General features: G+C 41.0%; 2 protein-coding genes across 2 annotated transcripts; one reads left to right on the forward strand and one right to left on the reverse strand.

Moving 5' to 3' along the window:
• Positions 1-604: 604 nt before the first annotated feature.
• Positions 605-5,661, reverse strand: LOC134645703 (gastrin-releasing peptide receptor-like). The gene is made up of 3 exons (XM_063499245.1): positions 5,228-5,661; positions 3,455-3,806; positions 605-1,226 (listed from the first exon to the last, which is right to left on the reverse strand). The coding sequence occupies exons 1-3, from the start codon at positions 5,644-5,646 to the stop codon at positions 912-914; spliced, it is 1,086 nt and encodes a 361-aa protein (XP_063355315.1). The 5' UTR covers positions 5,647-5,661; the 3' UTR covers positions 605-911.
• Positions 5,662-18,842: 13,181 nt separating this feature from the next.
• LOC134645626 (lanC-like protein 3) lies at positions 18,843-27,035 on the forward strand. Its single transcript, XM_063499136.1, has 5 exons — positions 18,843-19,456; positions 21,286-21,409; positions 23,440-23,637; positions 23,723-23,930; positions 25,314-27,035. The coding sequence occupies exons 1-5, from the start codon at positions 18,923-18,925 to the stop codon at positions 25,471-25,473; spliced, it is 1,224 nt and encodes a 407-aa protein (XP_063355206.1). The 5' UTR covers positions 18,843-18,922; the 3' UTR covers positions 25,474-27,035.
• Positions 27,036-27,489: the final 454 nt, after the last annotated feature.

Raw genomic sequence — 27,489 nt, forward strand, 5'->3', positions numbered from 1 at the left:
CTCTTCTCTTATATATAGAACCATAGATATTTAATGGATGGATGGCTAGGCTATAATTGTAATCAATCCATTTATATACAGCCTGTGTATTCTAGCTGTAAATTTAATTATATACAGCTTATAAATTAAACACTAAATCCACCATAATGTCTTAAAATAGGCACACAATCAGAGTCATGTTTACCAAAGAGAGGCATCATGCTCCTCTCTGTTCCTGAGCAGATGTAAACTGAAACTGTGCATGTGGATTCAAGAAGCTGCAGATTCCAGTTATTACATTACTCAGACCCACCGCCTGGTGCAGACTCCTATTTGTGGTTGTTTGAAGGAAGGAATGGTGAGTAGGTGATCCATTTTTTTGCGGTAATTCTTCTGTGTAAATCATGAAAAACTACTTTGTGGAGTTTTGGAATAAATTATGAAATAAGCATAATAGGTTTCTTTCACATTAGACTTAGTACAAACAGTATTCACCTTGAGTAAACAGTTTTTGTGACAAGCAGCCTGAGAGCCTTAGGAATTATGGGGGGGGGGGGAATTACCAACTGTTTTTGCGGTGTGTGTGTGTGTGTGTGTGTTGGGGGGGGGGGGGTGTTACATTTTGGTAACCCTGACCACATGTAAGGCCAAAACAAGTTTTCAAAGTTTTGAAACTTGAAAAGTTTTAAATGTGTTCTTTGTTCCCTGATTGTCTAGAATTGGGAGAACAATTTATGAAGAACCAAAATTACATATTCTGACTGTTTAGACTTTGGTTTGGGGTCATCACGACAACTTAGACCTCAGAGGATATTTAATTCATTTAATTCAGGTACTATTATGATATAATAATTTTCTATCATGTTACTGAACTCAAAAGTGGCTCAAATCCTGCCAAAGCATGGGCGTGAAGTTCATGAACACAGATTGGTTCAGACGGTCGTTACATTTGTGCTCCTGCTGCTCTGGCTGCGCAGCTCTCTGGGAGCGGAGCAGCACAGCAGCTGCTTTTTGAAGTGTTTCCTGAAGCTTTTGCTCATCAGGTACAGAGCAAATGGGTTCACACAGGAGTTGGTGAAGGCCAAGATGCGAGCGCACACGCTGGCGATGAAGTGGCCCAGCGACGTGTCCACCTGGTCGTAGTGGTAGGAGCGGTACAGGTAGATCACATGACTCGGGAGCCAGCAGAGCGCAAACAAGCCGACAAACACAAGCACAGTTTTAGCCAGACGCTTCCTGGACCTGATCTGACAGGAGAGGAGAGAGAGGAGACAGTAAGTTCTGCATCAAATGGATGGATGGGTGGAGCGTTAGGTCTGAAAAGTAGAGCCAAATGATTCTTTGCAAAGGCCAGCAGGGGGCGACTCCTCTGGTTTAAAAGAGAAGTTTCCCTGTATAGAAGTCTGTGAGGACATTACCTAGCTTTGCCCTGAAATTATGACCTCAGTGAACACTTTCCTGATAAAGTTTTGGCCTCAGTCGCTTGTTTAAGGTGCTTTTGAGTCTTTCATGATATGTACTTTATAAATTAGGGTCTAATTTAGAGTAAAAGAAGCAATAAAGCAAGGTGTGCTGTAGAGAATCATTTGGCATTAACAGTTTGACTTGTGGAGAAATTATTGTTCAGCGAAGCTATCACATTCGCAGTCCGTGCGTGGCCTGTCTACATGCAGAAACTGTATGTTGTCAGATGGGCACAGTGTCAGAAATATGTGGTGCAGCTGGTCTGTAGATACTCCAGCTTGTGCTGCTGCTGGTCCATCAGTCAGCCAAGGAGAAGAGTAAAGTGAGACAAAGTGTTCACTCCTGCCACTGTCTCTGTTTTTCATGCTGTATTTTGTTTGGCTCCATCACAGCAAGACGGTCCTGGGTTTGAATCCACCATCTGGTCGGGACCTTTCTGTGTAAAGTAGGGAGAACCCACAGACATGAGACACAGTTTATCCCTCTGTCTGCGTGGGTTCTCACAGGTACTCCTGCTTCCTCCCACAGTCCAAAGACATGCAGTTAGTGAGGTTGGTTTAATTGGTGATTCTAAATTGCTCATAAGAGTGAATGTGAGAGTGAATGGTTGTCTGTCTCTCAGGCCGGTGACCTGTCCAGGGTGTACCTTGCCCCTCGCCCTATAGTATCAGGGATAGACTGCAGCACCCCGGTACAGTAAGAACTGGATCAACACAAGCCTGAATGGAAAAAATATTTTGTTCACATTTCTGGTGAACTCTGCTGTTGCTCCCATCCCTGTCCCCCCGATATGTTAACTAATCAGCCGATGCACAGCATCATCCATGCTGAGCAACATTTGGGATTTTTGAGTACATTTGCGTTGGTTGAAAACCCTCTCAACAGGCTCTATGTACGCAAATACATATGAATATTGGACACAGTCACTGTAGCATAAATGAAGGATCATGAATGTGAAGTTGTCACACTTGGTTTCACAAAACTAGGATGGCAAAGGCCAGAACTTTTAAATTGAAGCTTCAAAACAGGACTTTACTAAGCAATTAACCCAGTGTGTAACACCATTACAAAGGCCTCATTAGACATAAAAGTCTACAGTCTAAGGTTGTGTTTGTGTTTTTGTGAACTAAAGGGAAGTTTTCACTTTGGCAGATAAAAAAGTGGATTTCTTTTTCTTTTTTTAATTTGCACTAAACCTTAATTTTCAACTATAATTTGCAGTTAATCAGGGGTTCAGGGACTCCTTTACTGGAAGACGTTACCAGGCAACCAGAGGAGTAAAAGAAGAAAAAAATACAGAAAACCTTCCAAAAAAGAAAAAAAAAACCCCAACAATGTGTTTTCAGACAGTTGCCAGCAATTACTTTCATTATCAGCACATCCTAATTTTTTCTTTAATAACTGTTTGATTTTAGTGCATTGAGTGAAAAATGTCCTTCATTCACTGAGACCCAGTTTAACATCTTCAAAGTGCTCAGCACACTCAGAGATGTGGTTCAGTATCTGACAAATTTGAGAATTTTGAGTATTATTATAGATGAGTAAGAAGACCTGATAGTTAGTGTGAATAATGTCCACAGTTTCTTTCTCTTTGTCTCTTTTGACTTTGAAATAAAGACAAATTGGTCCACCTCTAATCGCCTTTCAGCCAACTAACTGACCTCTGACTGATCCTTGGGCTCCCAGTGCAGGTTAGTTTTTGGGGTTTTGGAGTAGGAATGAAACTTTAATGGACAGTGGGGATCAGCAGGGTCCCAGCAACAAATGCTCCAGCTCCTGAAGATGTTAATCTGGATAAAATGTGCCAATTAAAGTGAATTAAGACTTTGGATACAGCTGTTACCCCTGCACCCAGTGGTAAGCTAATTAATTGTTGTGTGAAACCCTGTGAGTCCCGTGTCTAATCTTCTCAGATCAGAACAGAATGATCCTCAAAAAGAAAATAAAAAACAGCAAAAAGATGAATCTATTCTGCATTTCAGAGCAGAATAAGAAGAGCCCGGGGTCTGACCTGCTTCTGAAGGTGCAGGTGTCCCTCGGCGGGGATGTCCGCGGAGCTTCTGACCAGACTGCGAGCGATGAAGCAGTAGTACACAGATATGATGAAGAGGGGCATGATGTAGAAGATGAGGAATGAGGCGGTGGAGTGGATCTTCGGGTGGAGCTTCCCCGCGTGAGGGTAAGGGGCGCAGGTCACAAACGTCTCATTGGTGTGGATGGTGGTGAAGGTGTGCAGGTCGGAGAAGACGGCTTCGGGCACAGCCAGAGTCACCGAGAGCAGCCAGATCATCCCTGCGCGTAAACCGATGCTCAGAGCAGCACTGGACTTGTTGATGTCCATCGGTTTGACGATAGCCTTGTACCTAGAGGAAGAAACAGCATTTGTGAATGAAGATGAGCTCAGTGCAGTTTCTTCATTACGCATGCAATCAAAAACAACCGCAAAAAAGAGAAATGATTATCTCGTGGCTGATTTTTAACAGCAGGCACGGTTGATTTTTTTCTAATCAAACCAAATTATCTCCCCGTGGCAGAGAAAATTAAAGCAGGCTTTGAATGAAAGGAAGCAGAAGATGAGAAAAGCTCCTGTGGCGGAAGTCAGAATGCTAATTACAGCTGGTGTTAAATACTCCAACTGTGGCTCAGTGTTTTCCTGCAAGATATCTTAATAGCAGCAAAGCAGTGAACAAACAGAAAAACACTTTGATGGCTACGCTGCAATCAGCTTGATTAACTGTCACGATCTTCCTGTGTCTTTATTAAATTTGCAGGATAATTAAACACACTGGAAACTCAAAGCGTCCTCGACATATTTTCAGACATTTGCTTCACTACAATCTTTACCCGGATCCTGTTTCTGATCTTAGATCAGCACAATGACTAATAATCCTTGGACGTGGACTCATCTATGCATGTGTGAAGTCAATATCTCAAAACAACAAAACAAAAAAAACCCTTTTGGCAACTACAGGGGAATGAAAGAATATTTTTTAATGATTGGTTTAACCAACAAGAAAATGTTGTTTTCTTTGTACTGAATTCATTCAAAGTCATTGTTTAATTCTCAAAGATCTGAGGAGAGTCTGACAGACAGATATTTTTTCCATTTTTCTGCTCAGATCATTCTTTTTTCTTTTTCGCCTCTAACTCTGTGCAGGGGTACGGACCCCCAAGTGTGAAGCTTTATCTATATTTAATCAATCTATACAAATAATAGCGCACTTAGTATTCCAACAAGAGCCTGATGTTTATCGGGTTCCTCTAAAATCTCATTTAAACCAACAGAACCAATTCTTCATTTAACCCAGGGTATTCAGAGACACTGCAGTGGTGCATGCTTGTTGTTGCATGTGGGAAAATATGAACACTGGGCATGAGATTAATAGAGATTAGAGATTAGTTCATCACCTAGCTCAGGTTGCTTTCTAAATATAGATTTTTTTTTTCAAATCTGTTAAACCATATGCTGTTTGCATTTATTAAACAAATTGTTATTTATAAAATTCCTGCAGCATTTTTAAACATAAATCGAGAGAAAAAAACATCTGCCTAGCACTGTTTACAAGAGGAGTTAACTGAACTACACAAATAGTCACATAATAAAAATATTTTTTTGGGAAGCAATTTGATTGTTTTAAAATTAGACTTTCTACATCTTGTGTCTACAATGCTAGAGCCATGCGTAAAAGCGCATTTCCCCCCATCATTTGTAAGCATCATATCCTGCCGTTAACACAATAGCACAAAGAGTTATAGCAGCTCAGACTGGCTGTGTGACAGGTACCGGTCAGCGGAGAGAGCAGTGAGAGTGAACACGGAGACTCCCACAGAGGTGAGCTGGATGAAAGGGATCAGTTTGCATCCGACGCGGCCGAAGAGCCACTCGTCCACCAAGTACCGACTGGCGTCCACCGGCGCGCAGGTCACCAGCAGCAGCAGGTCCCCCAGAGCCAGACTGGACAGGAATAAGTTGGGCACCGTCCGCATGGACCTCACCAACAGACACGTCTTCATTAAAGTGACATTTCCAATCAGCCCCACGATGATGATGATCCCGTAGATAGCAGCGATGCCGATACCAGGGAGCCAGATGCTGAAGTGGTGCTGCTGTTCTCCTGCGGACTCCCAAAATACCCTAGAAACATTCAGGAGCAGAAGTGTGCTGTCCTCTGGGGTTAACAAGAACGACTCCTCCAGCGACATATCGGCGGTCTTCAGTCTGCTATTTCAGTCCTAATAATCATGCCTTTGTTGGCTGCTTTTATAAACTATACCTCCCTGCTCACGCGTGCGTCACAGGCTTAAAGAATGGGGGGTATAGTGTGATCTGACAGAACACTTACCATTATGTGTTAAAGGCACTTAAAATCAACATATTCCTCACTCAGAGGCTGGGAGGGCTATTTACATGTTTACATGCACATACTTTCTAAGTAGGAATCCAAGAATATGATTGATATGAAGGAATCAGCCTTTCAGTGAAGACTGACACCAAAGGAGTGCGTAAAATTGAGGTTACGCTGCGCATTTGGTAACAGAATGATATCAAGATATCAAGATGCCTTAAAGATCAGTATAACTCATCGCACTTAACATCAACATAAAGAGATTTCACGTATGCCATCAAGTGGATTTTTTTTAATCATACTGGTTAACAATGGACTTCTATTGGATGTGCTGTGGAATTCAATATGAAGCTATTAAAAACGTTGGGTTGGACAGCACTTGTAAAAGAAAAAATGAATTATGTAGCTCAGCTACACAATATTTCGCCATTTTGTGCTCAGCATAAATAATTTTTATTGAACATAACATGCTCTATATATTGCTTATGTTCATGTGTAATGTTTTTCACGAGGCGGCGATGTATGCCAATAACTCATACACCTACGTCTCAACAGCTTCTTGTCACTTGGTCACTGTTTACATTATTTATCAAAAGACTGCTTCCTGATACAATCTGTACAACATTCCTCTCTTTTTCTTTGGATGGTGTTTTCTTGTCAAGCTGCAAACAAAACACGATTATATATTTAAATATTTTTTTTCTTCTGGCGATACATCAAAGTTGGACAAAGTCCAGCTTCTGGATTGTCATATTGGCTTCATTTCTGCTTCTTAAATAGGGAGATAACACGTATACTTATGACAAAATGTCACCATATATCATCCAACATGTCCCGCTTTTAAGATCTATGCGGTGCCTCTATCTGGCTCTGAACCAGGCCTTATATTTCATGCTGCTGAAAAGTTACATATTCACGTGTTACTGATGACTCAGCCGCTTTATGGTCTCCTCAGTGTAGGAGGAGAGCTGTTAATTTGACCACCCAGTGAAGGTCACATCTTTCAAAGTTTTCTGTTCCCCCTTGTCTTGCAGGTAACTTTTCATCATCACTATTGTGATTGAGATTTTTAAGATTCTGCTTTTTCTCTGTGTCATACTGGCCTCACTGAGTGAAACTGTCAGTAATCTTTCAGATATATCACGCTGATGTACGAGGTAGCGTTTGCACACAATATTCTGAGTGTGCTATCTGACCATGACAGATTGAAAGGTTTTTTCTATATTATGAGTTTACAGAGGTGTGCACAGAGTGCTGTCAGGCTGTGTGTACTGTTGTTTGAGCCTTTTACAAATGTAAAGAAAACTCATAAAGCTAACTGTTCAAAAGTCTTTAAATAGATGTTCTAGCACCAACCGCCACAGAAATCACTCTTTTCATTGGTTGTGTCTCGCTTAGAAATGCCTTTCTGTGTGCAAATCCTCCACCATACCCGACACCAGTTCCACGGACAGTTCCAGGACAGTCTTCTTCAGGAGGGCTCTCTCTGCTGAAGCTCTGCAGTCTTCATGCATGTGCCACTTCTGTACATGCTCTGTGACACACTTTTATGCAGTGTGAGCAGGTGTCGAGAATCTTTGACTAAGGTGTAGGTATGAAAAGTACTTCAAAATAAAAGCATGCAAAATATATACAAACACGCATAAAAGCATACTATAAAGCTAAACCAATAAAAGACACAATAAAGCAGTAAAACAAAGGCAACCTGGCTGTGTGCACCGAGATTTATTTCAAATTTCCACAACAAATGTGATGACAGAACTGGGATCCCATCTGGGGTCTGAGATGGGCAGTGACTGATTATTCTGGAAAAGCTTTGTGAGCCTCTGCCTTGGAAAGTTAAGAGATGAAGAGATCTTACCTTTTTTTTTTTTTTTCTTTTTTTTTTCCTTTTTAACCCCAGAGCAGCTCCACAAGGATCTCCAGGAATGGACTGTGTTGTTCTCAGAGGTGAGATATCTGAAAACAATTGCTGTAATTTTTTTTATGTATAGATTTTCTTAGGTCGCCCTAAGGTTTACTGCTGTTGTGACTGTTTCTCTTGGTTGAGAGTCTAGATTTGTGTTGAAAACACCATAGTAGAGATGAATGCATCAGAAAGACCAGACTAGGAATTTGTGAACAGGAGAAATAAGTATGGTAAAGAAAAGCCAGTGGATTACATGGCTCCAAATGTGGTTTCATGTGCAGGAATAATATGGAGATGGAGCAGTGCTATACATGTTTGGTTAAAGCATTTTAGGTTTCCACATGGAGGAACATTCAGCAGGACATAGCTAATAGCCTCTTAAATGACCTGGCCACAGCAGACCACATACCTTTGGCTATGACATTTAGTGTTGTGAGTCTGTCTATACTGACAAGTTACAAAAAAAGGGGAAAAAAGGGAAATGAAAGTACAGTTTACAGACCAATAAAGGCACCATTGATGTACCATTTGATGTGGAAAACATTAAATGGGAGAATCAAAGTCACAATACTGATTTAGGCTTTAATGATGGTGCTGAACCATTCTTTCAAAAAAGGACTAAAACCATATAATCCTATCCCTGGATCTGAACTCTATATAGAGTCTGAAGAAGCATCTAAAAAGTGGCTTTTATCAGGTAAAGCTCGATACGGACCAGAGTATGAACACAAGAAATGTGCGAATGCAAGCTTTAAATGTGCAGTGTGCTTTATTAAAAGAAATGAGCAGGCCATGAGGGCAAACTCCATGCACAAAAAGCTGCTGCAGAATAATTTGTATGAATTTTGGAAAGAGGCTATTAACAATAGTAAGACGCCTCTGGCAGCCGGTCCTGATGGGATTTCTGGGGCTGAAAATGTTGTTGAAATGTGGAGAAAAGCTTTGTAGGGAATTTCCTAACTGTGTTAAAAGCGATAAGTTTAATGTTGGCGAGGTTTCTAACAATGAGCGTGTTGTTAGGCGGGATGAAGTGTGCTATGCTGGTGAGAACTTGGCAGGGAACAAAGCATGGAGCCCTGATCTGTGCAGAAGAATCACAGCATTACTCACATTGTATTGTTAATGCGTGGCGTCCTACCAGACTACATGTTAACTGTTCTGTTGGTACCAAATAGAACATTTTTACAGACAAAACTGGTTAAGTAAAATCCAGCACAGAAAACTACAGGCCAGTTGCTCTGACTAGCATGCTGTGAAGGCTTCGAGAATATAAAACCACTGATATTCAGCTTGGTTTCAGAAATGAACACAGCACTGATGTGTGCATACAGGCTCTGAAAGAAGTTCTTTTAATACACTGCAGACAAGACAGCACTATTGATTCAATTAAAAGCATTTTGTTGTATTATTCATGGTAAATTAGTACCAGTTACAAGAATGCTACTCACATCAAACTAAGCAAATCTGATGGGGTTAGAAAACTCTGGGGTTCAGCGAGGTGGGATATTGTCTGTCAGCTGTTCAGTTCAGCTTATTTAGAGATGATCTTTCTAAAACACCAAACAGGCAGGGTACTGGATCGTGATGGAGGAGAGCCTTACTAATCATTTGATGTTTGCTGATATCCTTAACGGCTTGCAGCAGCTGCAGTTTGATTTTGAATTCAACCCTTAAAAATAATGTAGTAATGATCGCTTCAGCTAAGGTGGACTGGAGGCAAATATTCAGTGAGGTGACCAAAGTTAGATATTTGGGTCACATCATCAGGGATGATCTCCGTGATGATGATGATGATGTGCAGCACCCTTTTGGTAAACTGTATGCAGCAGCAAATGTACTAGTCTGTAAATTCCATATGATGGATGATGTTTTTAGAGCACATACCCATACAGTGCAAATAAATTATATGAAAGTTGATGGGTGGCATATAATGATGCATTCAGGATCTTGGTTGTTGTGCTCAGAAGTCACATTTGACAAGTGTAAGCTAAATGTGATACAAATGTTCCCTTTCATGCGTTGCTTACAAATCTTATACAGAAATTTACATGTCGGTTAATTCAGTGTGTTTTGTCCTCATGCCGTCTTTTATTAATTTTCCTGGTCTTTTATATTCAAATGGACTACAGTGTCTGAAATAAAGTTTCTCTAATGTAGTTGGAAGGAAAAAAACATAATAGAATACAGGAGATAAAAGCCAAGTAAGTAAGAAAAATATGAAAGATTTTATTGAAATGCAAAATCACCTGAAGACATTAAGTGTGTGGAAATGTGACGCAGGGACAGAGAGAAATCTAAAGAAGAGCTCGAGAAAAGAGAAAAGAGGAAAGGATGAAACCTATAAATTCTGGTCAAGGTTTTCCTCGGGCTAGTCAGAATGGTCACACGGAGGCTCTGAGGAAAGTCTTGACCTCCACTGCCTCCACCACCACCATACAACAAAAGATGGACAGCTCACAGCGCCAGCAGACTCTTCCAATGATTCTTTACTGACCACAGCCCACCATCAACAAGCCGACTCACTGGAATGCACGACAACCACACCAGTGTTTAGTCCACCACACCAGACAACAACATGTAGACCCTCCAGCTGCCCTACAAAAGTCCACAGTAGTCTTGGCCCTGGTCAGAAGCTCAGATTAAAGAAGTCATGGCTCATGACTCATTTCCCAAATGAGACATCAGCACACAGAGTCTGGTTTGGGATGATGATGACAGGGAGGTGTACAGGGAGGTCATGTGAGGTCAGACAACATTTACCTTGAAAATAACCTCAGAGCAGAAGAAAGTGGACAAAGAGATCCACATGGAAGCCCTCGCTTTTGTTAAGGTCCTGGGTCTCTTACCCAATCCTTTTGGGCTTTTTGGACTTTTTCCTAGTGTCCCACCTTTTTGTGTAAAGCCTCCATCAGTGATGTTATTTCCTCTTTTTATTTTGGTGACCCGTGTCTAGTGAGTTTGGCATTTAGTTACTCTTACCTCATTACTTCATCCATTTATTGTCATCATCATTGTCTTCGCTCACCCTTTCTCAAATGATGATGTGTGATTATTGTGTTTGTATAAATGATGTGCTGTCCCTAGTGTTTTTCCTGTTTCACCTGTTACTTCTTGGAATAAATCCTAAACTTTATGTTCAATCTTCATCTATCTCATCCGTCATTAGAGCCCTGGCGTGCAGCTATTTACACATGTAATACCAGCTGCTCCCCACCTTGAAGACAAATTGACAGTTTCTAAGTCCTGTGTGTTCAACAACCTGCGGAGGACATGTAAGTTCACCCCGTCAGGGCATCAGGACAAGTGGTGAGAGAAAGTTTTACAGTGATGATACACACACACACACACACACACACACACACACACACACACACACATACACACACACACACACACACACACACACACACACACACACACACACACACACACACACACACACCAGTCATTATAGTTAAATAAAACCAGATAGATGTTAAAAAAAGTTATTAAAGTCATAATAAAAATGTACGCTACAGTTTAGAGAAAAAACTCAGTGAAATGATTTTATGAATTTAGAAAACTAACTAATATAAAATTTAAAAAAACAATACATACCTACGCCTACGAGAACGTGGGTCCACTGCTTTCAAATGCTCTGTGTTTTTATTATATTACCTGTACTGAGTTTCCTAAATCCTGCCTGCAGTGCATGTGATCCATAAAATCATACTTAAAAGGACCAAAACTAAACATTTTCAAACAATAAAAAATACACAACGTTTTCTAGAAACTAACTAAAAAACAACAACATGTAGACTGTCTCTTTGCACATACCTCTGGATGTACAAGGACAACTTCAGAAACAAATACCTCGATATCACAAGCTCCTTGTAGTCAAAACATAAATTTGCAGCTCACATTTCAGCCTGTTTAATGCACCAAGTCTGCTCCCTATGGGTCGCTGTCAAAGCATGACAGTGACAGATGGGAGGATTTTGGCCCGTTTACACGTGTTTGGTCAAATACAATGCAGTTCTGTCAAGCACTGCAGTGTTTAAATCCATGCATGTTGCTACCCGTTGCTGTTGAAGTGGAAGAACATAAATGTGTTGCTATACTAAATGGGCCGTGCTCACCTCACCTCCTAGACGATTAGAGATGTGTGTAGGCTCCCAAGCAACCACTGTGAGATCGACATGTTGATATACTGCAAAACTAATCTTACTGTGTTTTCCCAAAACACACATGATGGATGCGACCCCCCCACACTGGATGAACATCACATTTACGGGGAGAGCAGACGGGGAGAAGTAAAGTGCTCTCTTCCACCGAACACCAGGTCAGGGAGGAAAGTCTAAACCCTCATTGGCAAGGGAGGCGTGCCAAGTGAGTTCTGCCTGCACTCCGAGCTCCAGCCATTGGCCCTCTTTAGGGCTATAGAGCAGTAAGGTGTGATGGACTGACTTATCTGTGTGTCAGTCCATCTTATTGTTTCTCTCCATACATCAGTGTGACAAATGCACACCAAACCAGAGATGAAGGACATGCAAACTCAGGATCTTAAGGGAGATTTAGTCACCTCTTTGAACTGAATATGGTGCCTCATTATGCCCAATGTTAACCGTGTTTGTCATTCAAAGTTTTTTGTTCTCTGTTCCGTTGATCGCTCACTTCCCGCCCACTTAGTTCAACAAACACCTGACTGAGCCTGACCGGATCCCAACTTCTCATCTAGACTGAGATAAGGAATCTGATGTTTCAGAGCCTGCCTTTGTTTCTCCTTAGAGATCGCTACGCCTCAAGGAATGTCTGTGCCATACGTAAAAACCACCAACGTGCTTCCTGTGACTCACACACACACACACACACACACACACACACACACACACACACACACACACACACACACACACACACACACACACACACACACACACACACACACACAGTGATGACCTACATTGAACCTGCCTGGATTTTTAGGTCTGTTGCTTGTGCCATATTTGTGTAGCAGTGTGATTAATGAATGATGGAAATAGAGGAGTGTGTTGGATTTTTTTTGAAAAAGTCCAAGTGACCTTCATGAACAAAAATCTCCATATTATAATCTTTATAATCTATCTAGTAGATAGATAACTTGTCTTTATAAAAATTCCAAGTTTACAGCCTCTCTTTGTCCTAGAAGCATACAGAGTGCTGTCATGCTGTCTGTGCCGTTGTTTGACCCCTCTGCAAAGGTGCACCGCGATTTATTTCTGATTTCCGCAGCACTATCCGAGGCCTCTGTCTCTCGCGCTGGAGACATAGAGGGAGGCATCACTTTCTGGGGCATCAGATGGGGCCATGTTGAGCCCCAAATCATTTTCTAATATAAATGCAAATTGAGTTGTCTTGTATCAATGCAGCAGATAAGACAGATGAAAATATGCTTCTCTGAGCACGACTCGAGCCACTTTAATTTTCCAGAACTTTACTAAAAATTGCCTCAAATGTTTTTTCAAAGAACAAAATGGCTGCAGTGTTTGGTAATTCTCCGAAGTACCCCCCTTCCCGCCCAACCACAACTTCCACCCCCAGTGTGTGCATACGTTTCTGCTATTTGGAAAATGGCCATCAAAGTGCACTTGCAGTTGAACCGGGCTTTTATCTGAACTCCCAGAGAGAAACTCGCTCCAAGAAGCTGCCACTGATTCCACCGCCGTAATAACTAGCTCGACCAAAAACAACGTTTTCTGAGCTCTGAGTGAAGCTGCATCCACTTTTGTTTTCTCTTGATGTTAAAGCAATCTCTTCTCCCGTGCGCCGCTTTAGGATAAATGCCCACAAAAGCTTTGCCTTTGCTTAATTTGGATTTATTTCACTTCTACTTTGTCTTTTTTGGGGGGTAGAAAAGTGAAATTTAGTGGTGAAAATTTTTAATTAGTTCTATATTCATAAGATGGCCTTTACTACCAAATTCATATCTCCTTGGCCTTCATCCTCTTTTTTTTTATCTCTTTGTATGCAAATGGTGGCAAAAAAAGTCTGGTTTCAAATTAGAACGCTCAAAGCTTTTCACCATCACAATCTCGACTCTGATAAATACTCGAATTATCTTGGAAATGGCACACAGAGGGACAAAGCTGTAATGAACAGAGTGTGTGCCTAACACCTGTGATAGCCCTGAACATTTCACGTATTTCTTTTAGGTTGAATAGAGCAGATTAAAAAAGCAACAGTGCAGCTTTCTTTTAAGTCTGCATTTGCTGGGAAGAGTAAAACGTGTGATAATACAGTAAATCCTGTTTTGGTAGTTTACTGCTGCAGGGCTGTTTTCCACCTCTGAACACTCACGCTGTCACTGAGAGTTAAATTGAACCTGTTGTGCTCATTTCCAACTCTGTATTTTGATTCTTAGACTCTACAGTGGCTCTGCATGACACCTGGATCAAAATAATCTTTCTGGCACTTGGACTTGACGCAGCCCCCTCGGTTAATCTTCTGAGTGAAACAAGAGGTTTGAGCTCCTCAACCTTTAAGCCAGCCTTGGTCTGATTGGCCAAACAGAAAGCGATGATGTCTACTCTCACAGATAACCGCCTGATACTGAGTGTTTGGTTTAGTATGAAGTCTTTGGATCTGTGCAGCCACACAGCTATGAAGTCGGTAACTGCATGCACCCTCGCTTTTATACAATTTATCTGAATTTCACTTTATACAGTGCACACAGAAACAAAAATAATGACACATAAATCTTGAGTTTAAATATCATACTCATATTTACTGTTGGAACACATGAACCCTGTTTGTAGTATGCATATTTGGTTAATTTTTGTGTATTATATTCAAATTTCTTAAATTATCTTATTTGTTATCAATTATTTCACCATAACTCTGAACTGGATAAGTAAAAGAAAATGGATGGATGGATGGATGGATGGATGGATGGATGGATGGATGGATGGATGGATGGATGGACTGGGCTACACCAAGCATCACAGGAGGGTGGGTAATTAATGCATTCATCTTTATAATTTAACTTAGGTATGTAACTAGTTTTGTCTGATTATAAGTTTGAAGTAACTGTTTTTGTTTCTTTGTTTGTTTGTTTGTTTGTATTTGTTTCGCCTTGTGTGTCCGAGTGGTCAGATCAGCCAGTGTTAAAGTTCCCTTTGTCTCATGTTCTTAAATTGAAGAGAAGAAGGAACAGCTCATGCTCCAATACCACATCATCCATCAGACATTTAGGAGGCAGTTTTATGGCATGGCTGTGTATGGTTGTGAGTGGAACCGGCCTATTAGAGCTTATTGATGATGTGACTGCCGATGGAAACAGCAGGATGATGTCTGAAATGTACAGTGCAATAGTCTCTGTTCAGATTGAGCCAAATGCTGCTAAATCTCTCTGGCCAAGTGCATAGTGATACACAGCAAAGTACAAATGCAAATCAAGGCAAAGAAATGGGATATTCTTCAATCACTAAGTCAGTTGACTGGTCTCAACCTGACAGAGGCTGCGCCACAAACAAGCTGCAGCTGAAGGTGGGTGAAATCAAGATCTAGCAGAGGATCTGAACTTCAAGAATATTTGTAATTCCCAAACATTTAATGCAACATTTTTCTTAAACCCTCTAAATTAAAGCTGAAAGTCTGCACTTCGATTACATCTCGATTATTTGATTTAAATTCCACTGTGGTGACATGTGATAGGAAAACACAATAGGTCCTCTTGAATGTTCACAAGATTGTTGTGTTAAAACTTTGGCTCTCGTTGCCAATAAAAGCTAACTAAGCAAAACTTTATTTACATTGTATTTGACTACAGACTTTGTCAGAAAAGGAATGCAATTATTCGGACCATAACAACATAACAAACACCTCAATGAATATTTTAATTGAAATTGAGAGAACTCCTTTATGAGACATGAGCAGCCATTACCAAAGTGGAATGAGATGATCAGTGTTTGCAGAAGCACTCGGACTCTTTACTGAAGAAAAAGTACAACAATGTATTTTATAAACATTTTCCACCATGATCTGCTAAAAAAAAGAAAGAAAAGATTTTCCTCCTAATTAAACCAAGCATAGCTCATTAAAAAGAAGACATTTTTCACACCAACTAATTTTCCTTTGGATGCTGGATATTTGAATTCTTACAGAGGTTATAAATTTGTGCTTCCTCACTGATAAGCTAGTGTTCCTCCTATTTTAAATTGTGGTGTGGGTGTGAAATTTCCAGCTGGTGTGCCATTTGCGATTTTCTCACCTTTGTTTTGTAGAAAGTGAACAAATGCAGTGAAATCTCTCTGTTAATTTCTGTCTTTTAATTGCTCTTTTGTGTTGTTGTTGTTTTTTTCTGATCTTTTTGTATTCATTTTGTTTCTTTTGGACTTTTTCCCATACACCCTCTTGACTTTGACTTTGGTTTGTTTCTCTGTGTGCATTTTGAGTCTCTGTGTAGTCACTTGGCGCCCATTATTGTGTTTGTATAATTCTGTTAGTTGATTTTACCAACCAATTCAATCTGAAGTGATCAGTGAAGTGAAGCTCCTGACCCAGTTAAGTAATCCTCTGCTCAGTGAACTCTCTGTCACAATGAACAGCGCCATGCGTCCTTCAGCACCATGGATAGCAGCCAGAGTGAGCCTGCGGGCTTTTGTCGCCACCTGCTGGTCAATATGATTAATTGACATGAACGAGTTCACATTGATGAACAGCAGAAGATATTAATATTAGTTATATTGGCAGCCATGGAAGTAGAACACATTATGCCTCATTCCTGTACCAAACAACATACTGGATATTTCCCAGTGGCCTCCGGGATTACAGGCCTGTGGCACTGACTTCCCACGTCACGAAGACCCTAGAAAGACTCATCCTTGACCAGTTCCGACCTATAGTCAGACCACATCAGGATCCCCTTTAGTCCACTTACCAGCCCCACCTTGGAGCTGAGGACCTGCTACACCCACCTGGACCAGCAGGCCGACCCTCCTGGGTGATAAGCTGACAGAGATGCAGGTGGAGGCCTCTTTTGTGTCCAGGATTGTTGATTACCTGACAGGAAGACCACAATATGTGCATCTTCAACACTATGTTTTTGACAAGGTGATCAGCAACACAGGGGCACCACAAGGGACCGTCCTCTTCCCTTCCCTCTTCACCCTCTACACCACAGACTTCAACCACTGCACAGCTTCAGAAGTTTTCTGATGACTCAGTGTAGCTGTGGTTGACTCCTTTGTCACATGGTGCAAGCAGAATCATCTGCAGCTCAACGTGACAAAGACCAAAGAATTGATTGTGGACTTTATGAGGACCAGGAAACCTCTGACCTCTGTTTTAATCCACGGGGTCAACGTGGACATTGTGGAGGACTATAATTATCTCGGATTACACATAGATAATAACCTGGACTGGGTTAAAACACCTCTGCACTTTACAGGAAGGGCCAGAGTCATCTCTGTTTTCTGAGGCGGCTGTCTTTTAACATCTGTCAATCAATGCTCAGGATTTTTTATGGGTCTGTTGTGGCCAGTGACATCCTCTATGCTGTTGCATGCTGGGGCAGCAGGTTGAGGGTTGATGCCACAAGACCCAATAAACTGATCCACAAAGCCAGTAATGTTGTGGGGACAGAGCTGGACTCCCTTGAGGTGGTGTCAGAGAGGCAGATGTTGTCCAAGATAAGGACAATGCTGGATAATACCTCCCACCCACTACATGACATGCTGACCAGTCACAGGAACACGTTCAGTGAGAGACTGGTATTACCCATAATGCACCACTGAACAACACAGGAAATCATTCCTGCCTGTGGCGCTCTCCTCCATCTAATGTACAGGATGCAGTGCAGCAGTTACACCCTTTTGCACATCCTCTACAGTGAAATAACAAATAACATGTTTTACAGGTTAGAGTAAATGTCAACCATATATACTCCACCTCTGCAATTTTCTGAACATAATAATTGAGCTATTTGTACATATTAGAGCAATTTTTTTAGTAGATTTTGTAAACTTTGCAATAAAGTTGTATTATTTAATTTAGTTCAGTCTGTTACTGTTCTTATTGTTTTGGGGCAACTGTGACCACATAATTTCCTTTGGGAGTAATAAATGATTATGATTTTGATTCTGATTTTATTTATTTATTTCTGCTTGTGTGGTTGGTTTTATGTCCACTTCAGCACATTTCATAATTAAGTTCTTTTTACTCTTCTGTTTTCTTGCAGCAGTGTCCTCTACGGAGCACTGATCCATTGCAGAGTCAAAATAGTACAAAATAAATTCACAAAATATGATGGCAAATCTCTAAGCGCCCAACAACATACAGCACAAAGGGTTATAGTACAATTGTATGTGCAGCATTTAGGGTTAGCATCTGATATGCAACACGTTCTCACTCCCTAAGCGTAATATTTTACGTTAGGCGACAAATCGTCAACATTTTACGCTTTCGGGTACCCAACACGTTCCTAAATGACGACATCGGAAAAAGGAGAACACATGAGAACCGCTTGGACTCAATCTACACATGTTCATTTTCTTCAAATTGCTTTGTAAAACGCTATTTTACGTCAAGCTGTTGTTTCATAAAACTAGTTGAATTTGATCAGCTTTAACATACGAAATTAAAATGTTACTTTTCTTTTACATATTGAGCTTGTTTATTTTATTTTATGTTACTTTGTAATTGAGATTCTGTCTTCTGTGTGGTTTTCCCTTACTGGGTTACTTTATTTTGCTTTATTTTATTTTATATTTTATTGATCTATTCTACTTTATTTAAGTTTAATTATTGGTTGTGTTTATTGTAACACTTGGAAACAAACTACAGTTATCTTAATAGGAGGAAATGCACGGGCTGTATGAAGGTTAAACTGTCTCAGAGTGGTTAATGTTCATGACTGCATAGTTTCCCATTAAAATGCGTCTTTAGCCTGTTTTTGTTGTGATGTACTGTTAAAAGAGGCCAAACCATTCGCTGTGCTTGTTGTGGTTGTTTGTGACTCTGTTACTTCTAGAAGGACTTTGCTGAGAGGGTGCAAGCTGGAGGCTGACATGCTCAGGTCCTTCCAGCCAATATGAGGCTGAGCCATCACCGCTCGCGTCCAATCAGCTGAGACCTGATGGGATTGGATGAGCGATTAAAGTGTTTCTCCTCTCTCATCCTTGGATACTTTGAGTAGCTGACACGGATCTGCGTTGTCAGTGGGCCCCTGCGTGCACGTCGTGCTGTCTCTATCGGCTTTTCGTCGGTGATGGAAAACACTCGCTGCTTTGCTAACCGTTTCTCCGACTACAAAGGTGCGCTGCGCCCGGGCCAGGGCGCCGAAGCTGCCGTGCCCGTCGTGGTCGCCAGCATAGATAAAATCCTTAAAACTGTTCCCATCGACCTCAGCGACTGTGACGGAGGGCTATACGATGGGCCGGCCGGGGTGGCTTACATGCTGTATCACGTCAGCGAGTGCCCGCTGTTCTCTGAGTACCGGGATGTCTACCTGAAGACGGCCAAGCAGATGATCGACATGTCGATCAGATCCGTGGATGCGGAACCGGACAAAAACATGCGTGCCGCCTTCCTGCTCGGCGGGGCGGGCATCTACGCGGTGGCCGCTATGATCTACAAGTCCCTGGGCTTGGCTGATTTCGTGAAGCCGCTGACTAAATTCCGTAACCTGTGGGAGGTGTGCGCTCCCATCCATTTTCTGGAGTGCGGTTCGGATGAGCTGTTTGTGGGGCGGGCTGGGTACCTGTGCGCCGCCCTGGTCCTCAAACAGAAGCTGGGCATAGAGGTGAGCGCACAACAACAGCATGGCGCACTTTAAAATGATAAATCCCTCTCCGAGAATAAACTTCAGCTGCCTGAGCTGCCACTAACGGAACACGGGTCTAAATATGGCACGTGTGGACTAGATTAGATAAATATGTGTAGCTAATCTGAATCCAAAAGGTTGTTTACATCATTTTTTCTGCAAAGGTTATTTTATAGACCGAGATTTTAAAAACACAAATGATTTCAATTTTTATTTCGAAGCTCAAGGTGCTGTCATAACTTCCATTTCATATTGCAGTTCATTGATTTAAATGCTTCTTATTAGTTTACTGATTTGTAAATTTTGTGTGAATCTCTTTGGGAAAATCTCAAATTCCCACAGAAATCTTGATATTTTCCCCGAACGGGAACTAACTGGATAAATCCATCATCTCGATGAATGCTGATAAAGATTTTCTCAGTCAATTAATTGTCCGATTCTTCTCACGCCATTAATTATACAAAATAAAGATAAAAGCAGATAGCACCACAGGGAGACTGGGTACAAGTTTTCGGCCGTTGTGTTGAAGCGCTGTTTACGTTGGTGCCGTAGCGCCCACTGCTGGACAAATTGTGTGATGCACAATTTCCAAATTCCTCCAAGGTGGGGAAAAATGAGGGCGTATATAAAACTAATGTTGGCCCTGGTTCAGCCCTGGTGACTGGTCATTGCAAGTGACCAGTCATACTGTTATTAAGTCATAGCTTGACAAAAAAAAAATAGTATTCAACCAATAACATGGCAGCAACTCAGTGCAATTAGGCAAAGTAGACAAGGTCAAAATGACCTGCTGAAGCTGAAACGGAGCATCAGAATGGGATGATGGTATGATTACTTCAGCAAATGCTGATTCACTGGGATTTGAAAAATGAAAAAAAAAAAAGGTTGTTATGGAGTACAAAAAAGTGAGTTTCCCAGACATCTGTGGCTCACTGTAGTGGATGTCTGCCTGAAGCTAACAGGTCTTGAACTTTTCATCATCTCAAAGTCAGTTATTTAAATGTGTCGTAGACCTTTACATAAAATAAGTAAGTAATTGCACCACTCGTGAATTCTAATGCTTGTTGGGTGTCCCAGAGATGGTGGTTACTAACAGCTGTCTAAATGAAGCTCTTGAGCAGCAGCTGGAAATTATGCAACCATGGTGCAGTTTGCAAACAGCCCAATGTTGATGCTTTACTTTTGCCAATTTAATTTGCATTTCAACATTTCTAAAAGTGTTAGTCTGTGAGTCTTGCTCAATAAAACATTTTGAATCATAAGTTTTTATTTCTCAGAGAACTCATCCCTGCAGCACTTTGTCACCATAACATAACCAAATTCTGCGAGTCATTGGAGTTAAACTAAGAGTGTTGTTGGTTTTGACATAAAAAAGATAACAGGTGAATAATCTATGTTAAACATTAAGCCTGCTTCTGCTTTAAAAGTTTTTATTCTTGTCATTATTTCTTTAAACATTCATCACGAGTCAGTCAGTGTCATTATTTTGCATGATTAGACCTGTACTTGGGAATGTTTGGGCCTGGCTTTGCTAGGGGGAAGAATAGCAGCACAGGAAGCCTTTTCACTGAGCCACTGTGCATTATCAGACGTTGGGCCTGCCTGGACTGAATCAATACAACAATCATGTTTTTAATTACACCTGTGCTTCATAATATTAAAATGTCTCCTGGGAGAAAGGTCAGTTTGCAGCATAAAGCGGTGTGGGCGTGCACAACCATTAAAATGTTTAATATTTCAATGCTTCACAATGTATTTCCTATTGAGTTTTTATCAGTGTTAACTGCAGTGTGTCATTTGTTCTGCAGATTCTGAGCAAAGATCAAATCAAATCTATTTGCCAGGCCATCATCGAGTCAGGAAAACAGTATGCCAGGAAAAAGAGAAAGCCTTTCCCCCTCATGTACTCGTACTATGGAACAGAGTACCTCGGTAAGAACCGTCAGCTTCATACAACGTTCAGTGCCCTTGTTATACAGGTGTGCCCTTGATGGGCATCAGAGGAAGAGACACCTCAGGGTTGAAGTAACTTTCACATCAACACAGAGTTCATAGTAAGCATAGCCCTGCTGGCCACTTTTGCATGGATACAGCAACATCTTTGAGGATGATGAGGAAGTGGAACAGTTATATTTTGAGACATCTGTAAACTAGAAACACCTGGATGAAAATATATGCTGATGATCCTGCATGTGTTCTCAGTTTGCCTGTCATGAGAGGTTTGCTATTGGAGGAGTTTCTCAATCGATTTGCGGTGGGCGGTGGGCTGGGCTGCCTCAGAGAGTCTTGGTTTGCTGCATGTGTTTAGCATTATTTAGGAAGTCTCGCTCCAGGATCCCAATGAATTACATCCATGTTTGATGATGCTGTAACTTACAATTCACATCCAACGCCAGTGCAGGAGGAAGACATTTCTTTGGTGGAGTCTGGGGTGGTGGATGGTTGGAGACAGGAACTATGGTCCTATGATAAATGCTTTCCTACGGTAACTGATTTAGTCATGTTCACAGTGTTTTTTCACGTTGTTTTCAGGTCATTTAAACATTATATGAAAACCTGAATATTCAGTACAAAAGTGCAACAGTGCAAAAGTCTTGAGCCACCACTCATTCCCTTATATTTATCGATTAATATGGGAAACAGCTGCAGTGATTTATTGAAACATGTGCAAACATACATGGAAATACAGTTTAAACGGCAAAAACAGATTCTGTTCAATTCTATTAAACTTGAAAGTCAATATTTGCGATGACCACCTTTATTCCCCAGCACAGCCTGAACTCTCTCAGGAAAGCTTTCTTCTATTTTCTTTACGCAGTTTTCAGGAATAGTGCTCCGGGCTTCTTACAGGATGGATCTTGGTTCCCTTTTGTTCCATTTTCTGTCAAGATGATCCCACACAGCCATTGCCACTTTCCAGATGGTATCACACTTCAGTGTTGTGTCTTTTTATGCTTGAATGATTCATAGGTCAGTATTTAGTGGCTTATTTAAAAAAACAAGTCCTCTGAAAATGTCCAGGTACAAAGACTGGATTGAATTTGAGTGAAAAAGCAAAGCCAGTGTCCAAAAAAGAAACCCAAATTTTTGAAAGACCTTCAGAAAGTCTAGAAAACTACTTCTCAAGACCACTTTGATAATGACAAAGTCTGGCTCTTTAGAAGCAAAACAAAAAGAAATTATGAGTGACTCAAGACATTTGTACGTTACCATAGTTACTACCGTATTTTGAGTATTATGTAGTTGTTACCTATAATGCGAGAGTTTGGAAATATTGTCATTGGATGTGGAAAGCAGTTAAACTTCATGTGAATCTAAAAATGTGCAGAATCATCCAGCTATGATGTTCTTGTCAGGAGATAATCTTGTCGGATGGTTGCAAGACTACAAAGGGTTACTCTTCTATCTCTTGTTATTTCCAGCCTCAAACATGTCCGTATATTTGTAATTAGATCAGTGTGTAGACGTGTGTGTCTATTGTTCAGGCTAGAGGACCTCCAGACGACACATGTGTTCAGATAGTCTCAAGCTTAATTACTCTATATTACTGGATCCCTTCAGTGTGTTTTTAGCTATTTAGTACAGGTGTTGCAGTCCTGCATCATGTAAATACTGTCCCGACGAAGTGATCTCTAGTTTTGAAGCATTCTTTTTGTGGGCCAGATGTCATGTAGCTGACGGACACTTCCCTGTTCTTGCATCAAGTTCGGGCTGCTGATGTATTTCCTCAGTGCTGGAAAATAGGACTTTATGTCACCTATCAAAACTGTCAAATATGTACAGTGAGCTCCGGATTAGAATGGAACAAAAACAAGTCCTCCCGTTGTGCTCTGTGAGCGTTTGCGCTTTTGTGCTCTGGGTGGTGTCCATCTGTGTGCCTGGCATGATGTTTTCCTGCATGCCTGATTTCGTTTGTGCATGTGCGACCCTCCCCACACACCTCGACCTCCCTCCTCTGTCAGGTGCAGCCCATGGCCTTTCATCAGTGCTGCAGATGCTGCTGAGCTACCAAGACATGCTCAGTGGGGCTGAAAAGGATCTGGTGTGGCAGAGCGTTGATTTCCTCATGAACCAGGAGCAAAACTGTAACTGGCCTGCAGAGCTGGGAGCCATCATCGAAAGGGAGAACGAGTTGGTGCACTGGTGCCACGGAGCCCCGGGTAAGCTCAGAGCTGTTAATGCCCATCATCCTGTTCCTGTCCCCTGGTTTAGAGCCCCACTGCTACACTGTCCTGTCTCTTACAGGTGTGGCGTACCTTTTCGCAAAAGCCTATCTGATCAATAAGAAGCCACAGTACTTGGATACATGCATTAGAAGTGGAGAACTCGTATGGCAGAAAGGTCTGCTGAAGAAAGGTCCTGGGATTTGTCACGGAGTTGCTGGCAGCGCATATGTCTTCCTCCTGCTTTATCGGCTCACAGGCAACTCCAAATACATCTACCGTGCTCAGAGGCAAGAAAGCCCTTCTTTTCCTGGGAGCTGCAACAACCCAGCAAACATTTTGATATTGAATAACTGTTTTTTGTCAACATCAAGTTCGAATAAATAGTTTCAAAATGACAGCTAACCTGACATTGGTTTGAGGTACTTCAAACCAACAAGGCAGCTTATGTGAGAGCAGTGTGTAATTCAGGGTTTGGTAACATTAACATCTAACCGTCTACAGTTTGGTTTCTGCAGGTCTACTGCATCCAGTTTCTACCAGGAAGATGATGCCAGGGTTTCGACCATGTCTGCTATTAAGAAGTGTAACATAAATGTGATTAATGGCTTTGTAAATAACCAAAATAGTGGGAATATTCAGGCTGTATTCAGCATTATCTAGTGTGTGTAAAATTGCTGGTGATTTAAAGCTGCTCAAAATTTTAAGAACTTTTGCTTGTCAAGAATTAGATGAGTAAATTGACACAATGGTCCTGTCTTCGTGTCTATTTGAAGCTGACCGAAGACAGTTAGCATAACGTAGCACAGAGCTACATAGGAGGAACCGGCTAGCCTGGCCATTAAACAGTGAACTGTCATTTTTACACTTTGATTTTTGGACACATTTCAAGGGCTTTAGGGGTCCTGGCATGTGAATTATTTCACCTTTATTATATTACCTTATCAAAGCCAAGCTGTCTTTTTTTGTTTATTTGCAGTGCTAATGCTAAGCTAGGCTTCCTGGCTTTTGCTACATGTATAACACAATGAGTGCGGCATCAATCTTTTCTAACTCTTAAATGTTTGAAAAAAAAAAAAAAACATTTGGCATAACAAGAATCACAAAAACTGTTTCATCACAAAAGCTTCATACATGTGGGTCATGTTTTTACATTAGCAGCCAGTGACAAACACGCATTATCTACATCTACAGCAGCCGTTGCCATGTGACTTTTACACAATATGCATATCAGGTCTGTGACTTTACATGATCTGCTTGCACTTTGCAGCAATAACATTTACAGTTGATTGTGGAATATCTTGGTAGGAAGAAATTTCACAAACTGACTTGTTACAATGATGAAATCCTGTTAGAGCACCATGCTTCAATGTCATGACCTCTTTTGAAACAACCTACTCTTTTACAAATGTTTGTTTAAGTTGTACTGCGTGGCTAAGTGCTTGATTTTATACACCTGTGGCACTGAAAACACCTGAAATCAAAGATTAAGAGGTGTGGCCCAATGCTTTTATCCACATTGTGTATCTTCATATACAAATTTATTGTCTTAAAAGGAGGTTCAGAAACTTCAGGTGCACTCCTGATCTCTACAAGAAGTTATAGCTCAGTTCTGGACATGCTGCTTTCACATTGTGTTTTTATGTGTCTCCATTCTTGTTTTGTCCACACAGGTTTGCAGAGTTCCTCTTCACTGAGGAATTCAAGGCAGGCTCTCGCTCAGTTACCAGCATCTACAGTCTGTTCGAAGGCCTGTCGGGGACCGTTTGTTTCCTGGTCGACCTCCTGCAGCCAGACCAGTCAGAGTTCCCTCTGTTCAGTGTCTTTGTGTGAATGGACTGAAAGGTTACTGCTCTTCACTGACCTGAACAGACCCTGCCCCTTTCCCAGTGAAATCGCTAAACAACTTATAGAAACTTTAGAGTCAGGATTGATACTGTGATCAGAACGGGAGTGGAGGGATGAATGGTTTTTGTTTGGGCTTTAGATCAATATCACACAGAGGAAAGTTGCTGTAGAAAAATGGTCTTTTTTCTGTTTGAATGTTGAGCTTTGAGGCTTTATCCGATGCATGGCACTCACAAAAACATTGCCCATTGTTGTCACTAGTGATGGAGGTCTATATGAGATGTCCGTTGGGCGTATACATCAATAAATCTGCTTGGGGTCAAATAACAAAAAACAAAGATGCTTCTTGTAACTCCAGATTCGTCTGAGAATCATCAAGTTTGCTTCTGTATCGTAAAAGTAATGCAGTGATAGTCGTAAGTGCATCCATGGGTACAGTGCAATATTTTTAATGGTGTAAACAAATGTAGGCTAAAAACAACGCGGCCACAACTAACTCACTGACTCCGCTAACACTAAGCTGTAATTCTTGTTTACATCACCCAAAGCGCCCGAATTGTTCCGTCTGTGTTGTCGTCTGCTTTATCAGGGTCACACTAAGAAAAGAGCCCAGCACTAAAGTACAGAGATGAGAAACTGAGATATTCTTCCAAGATGCTGCTCTCAGGTCAGAAACACACAAGCAACTTACACATAAAGGTAAAAGGCAATCACACCCCAGTCACACACACAAAAAAGCTAAAAACAGAAAAACAAGTGTCACATAAATGCCTTTAAAATTTTTCTACCAGTTCACCAGCTCAGCGTCACATATCGCAGACCTTTGAGTTCATGTGTTTAGGGTACGTAATCGCAAACTATAAAGATCATCAAAGCTGGGTGGGGAGGTACAGAAGGGATGTAACTGGTGTTTATCGACAACGTAAAAGTAACACTTTGTTTCCGCTGTGCTGTTCTCACCCATTGAAGCTGAGGTTACGCCTTGTACCAGTGTGACAGCCATTTGTGTCTATTAATATTTCAAAACCATGTTAGTTACTGTGTGGGTACTTTCAAAGTGATCAATATGTTGTGATTTGTTTCAACTTTTACCCTGTAGATAAAAAAAACAGTAAGTTAGTCTGTACCTTTGTGATGGAGACGGAGGAGAAAAGAACAAAGTGTGCTGCCGATGTGAGAATTTTACTTTCGTCCAACTCAGTCCGTTTCATGTGGTGTCTCTTTGTGTTCTTTAGTTAAATGCGCAAAGAGGCCTTAAAAACAAATTTCTAACTTTCAGATATGATATCACATCTCTCGGAGTATAAGAAGGCAGAGAATACAGGAAACTGAAGATGCTTTGGGAAGCTTTTATGAACATGTGGCTCATGTTGATTAAAAAAAAACTGCCTGTGAATAACAGCAAACCAAAGCAGTTTCCCAACGTTAACTGAGCCGGTTGTGAATTATTTACAAGCTGTACATGTGTGCTGCTGTTTTTCATTTGCAATCCAAGCTGTTTAAAACAATACCTGCTACTGGATTATTGATACCAATAAAGTGTCCAGATGACAAAATAATAGAGATGACTTTGGTGTTTTATTCATTTTGGGAAAGGCCTTGCAGGAAAACACACTGAAAACATGAAAACACAGAACCGAAGCGTCCACTGGTGATTGATAAGGATCTGTTATTGGAGACTGCATAAAAACTGATGACTTTTAATTGCTGTAATATTTTATCAGCTTTTTCAATGCAGCTTTATGAACAATGTAACAAAGAAAAAAAAATCCCCTTGTGAGTGCGATCAGTACTTGCAATAGAAAAATATTACACTTTTTCAAATGTATTTTTATGCTTTTCAGAGCTGGAACCATCAAGCTTGGATGTGCTGGTCCGCAACCGCACAACTGCTGTCAGTGAGGTTCATATAGATAAATAAATGATGGTGTACATACTTGTTTTACAACATTTTAACAGTATTTTATAGGTATATGCAAGTATGTATAGGTTGCACTAATT

Source organism: Pelmatolapia mariae, linkage group LG16_19 (assembly GCF_036321145.2).
Source record: "Pelmatolapia mariae isolate MD_Pm_ZW linkage group LG16_19, Pm_UMD_F_2, whole genome shotgun sequence".
In the NCBI taxonomy this organism is placed as follows: Eukaryota; Metazoa; Chordata; class Actinopteri; order Cichliformes; family Cichlidae; genus Pelmatolapia; species Pelmatolapia mariae.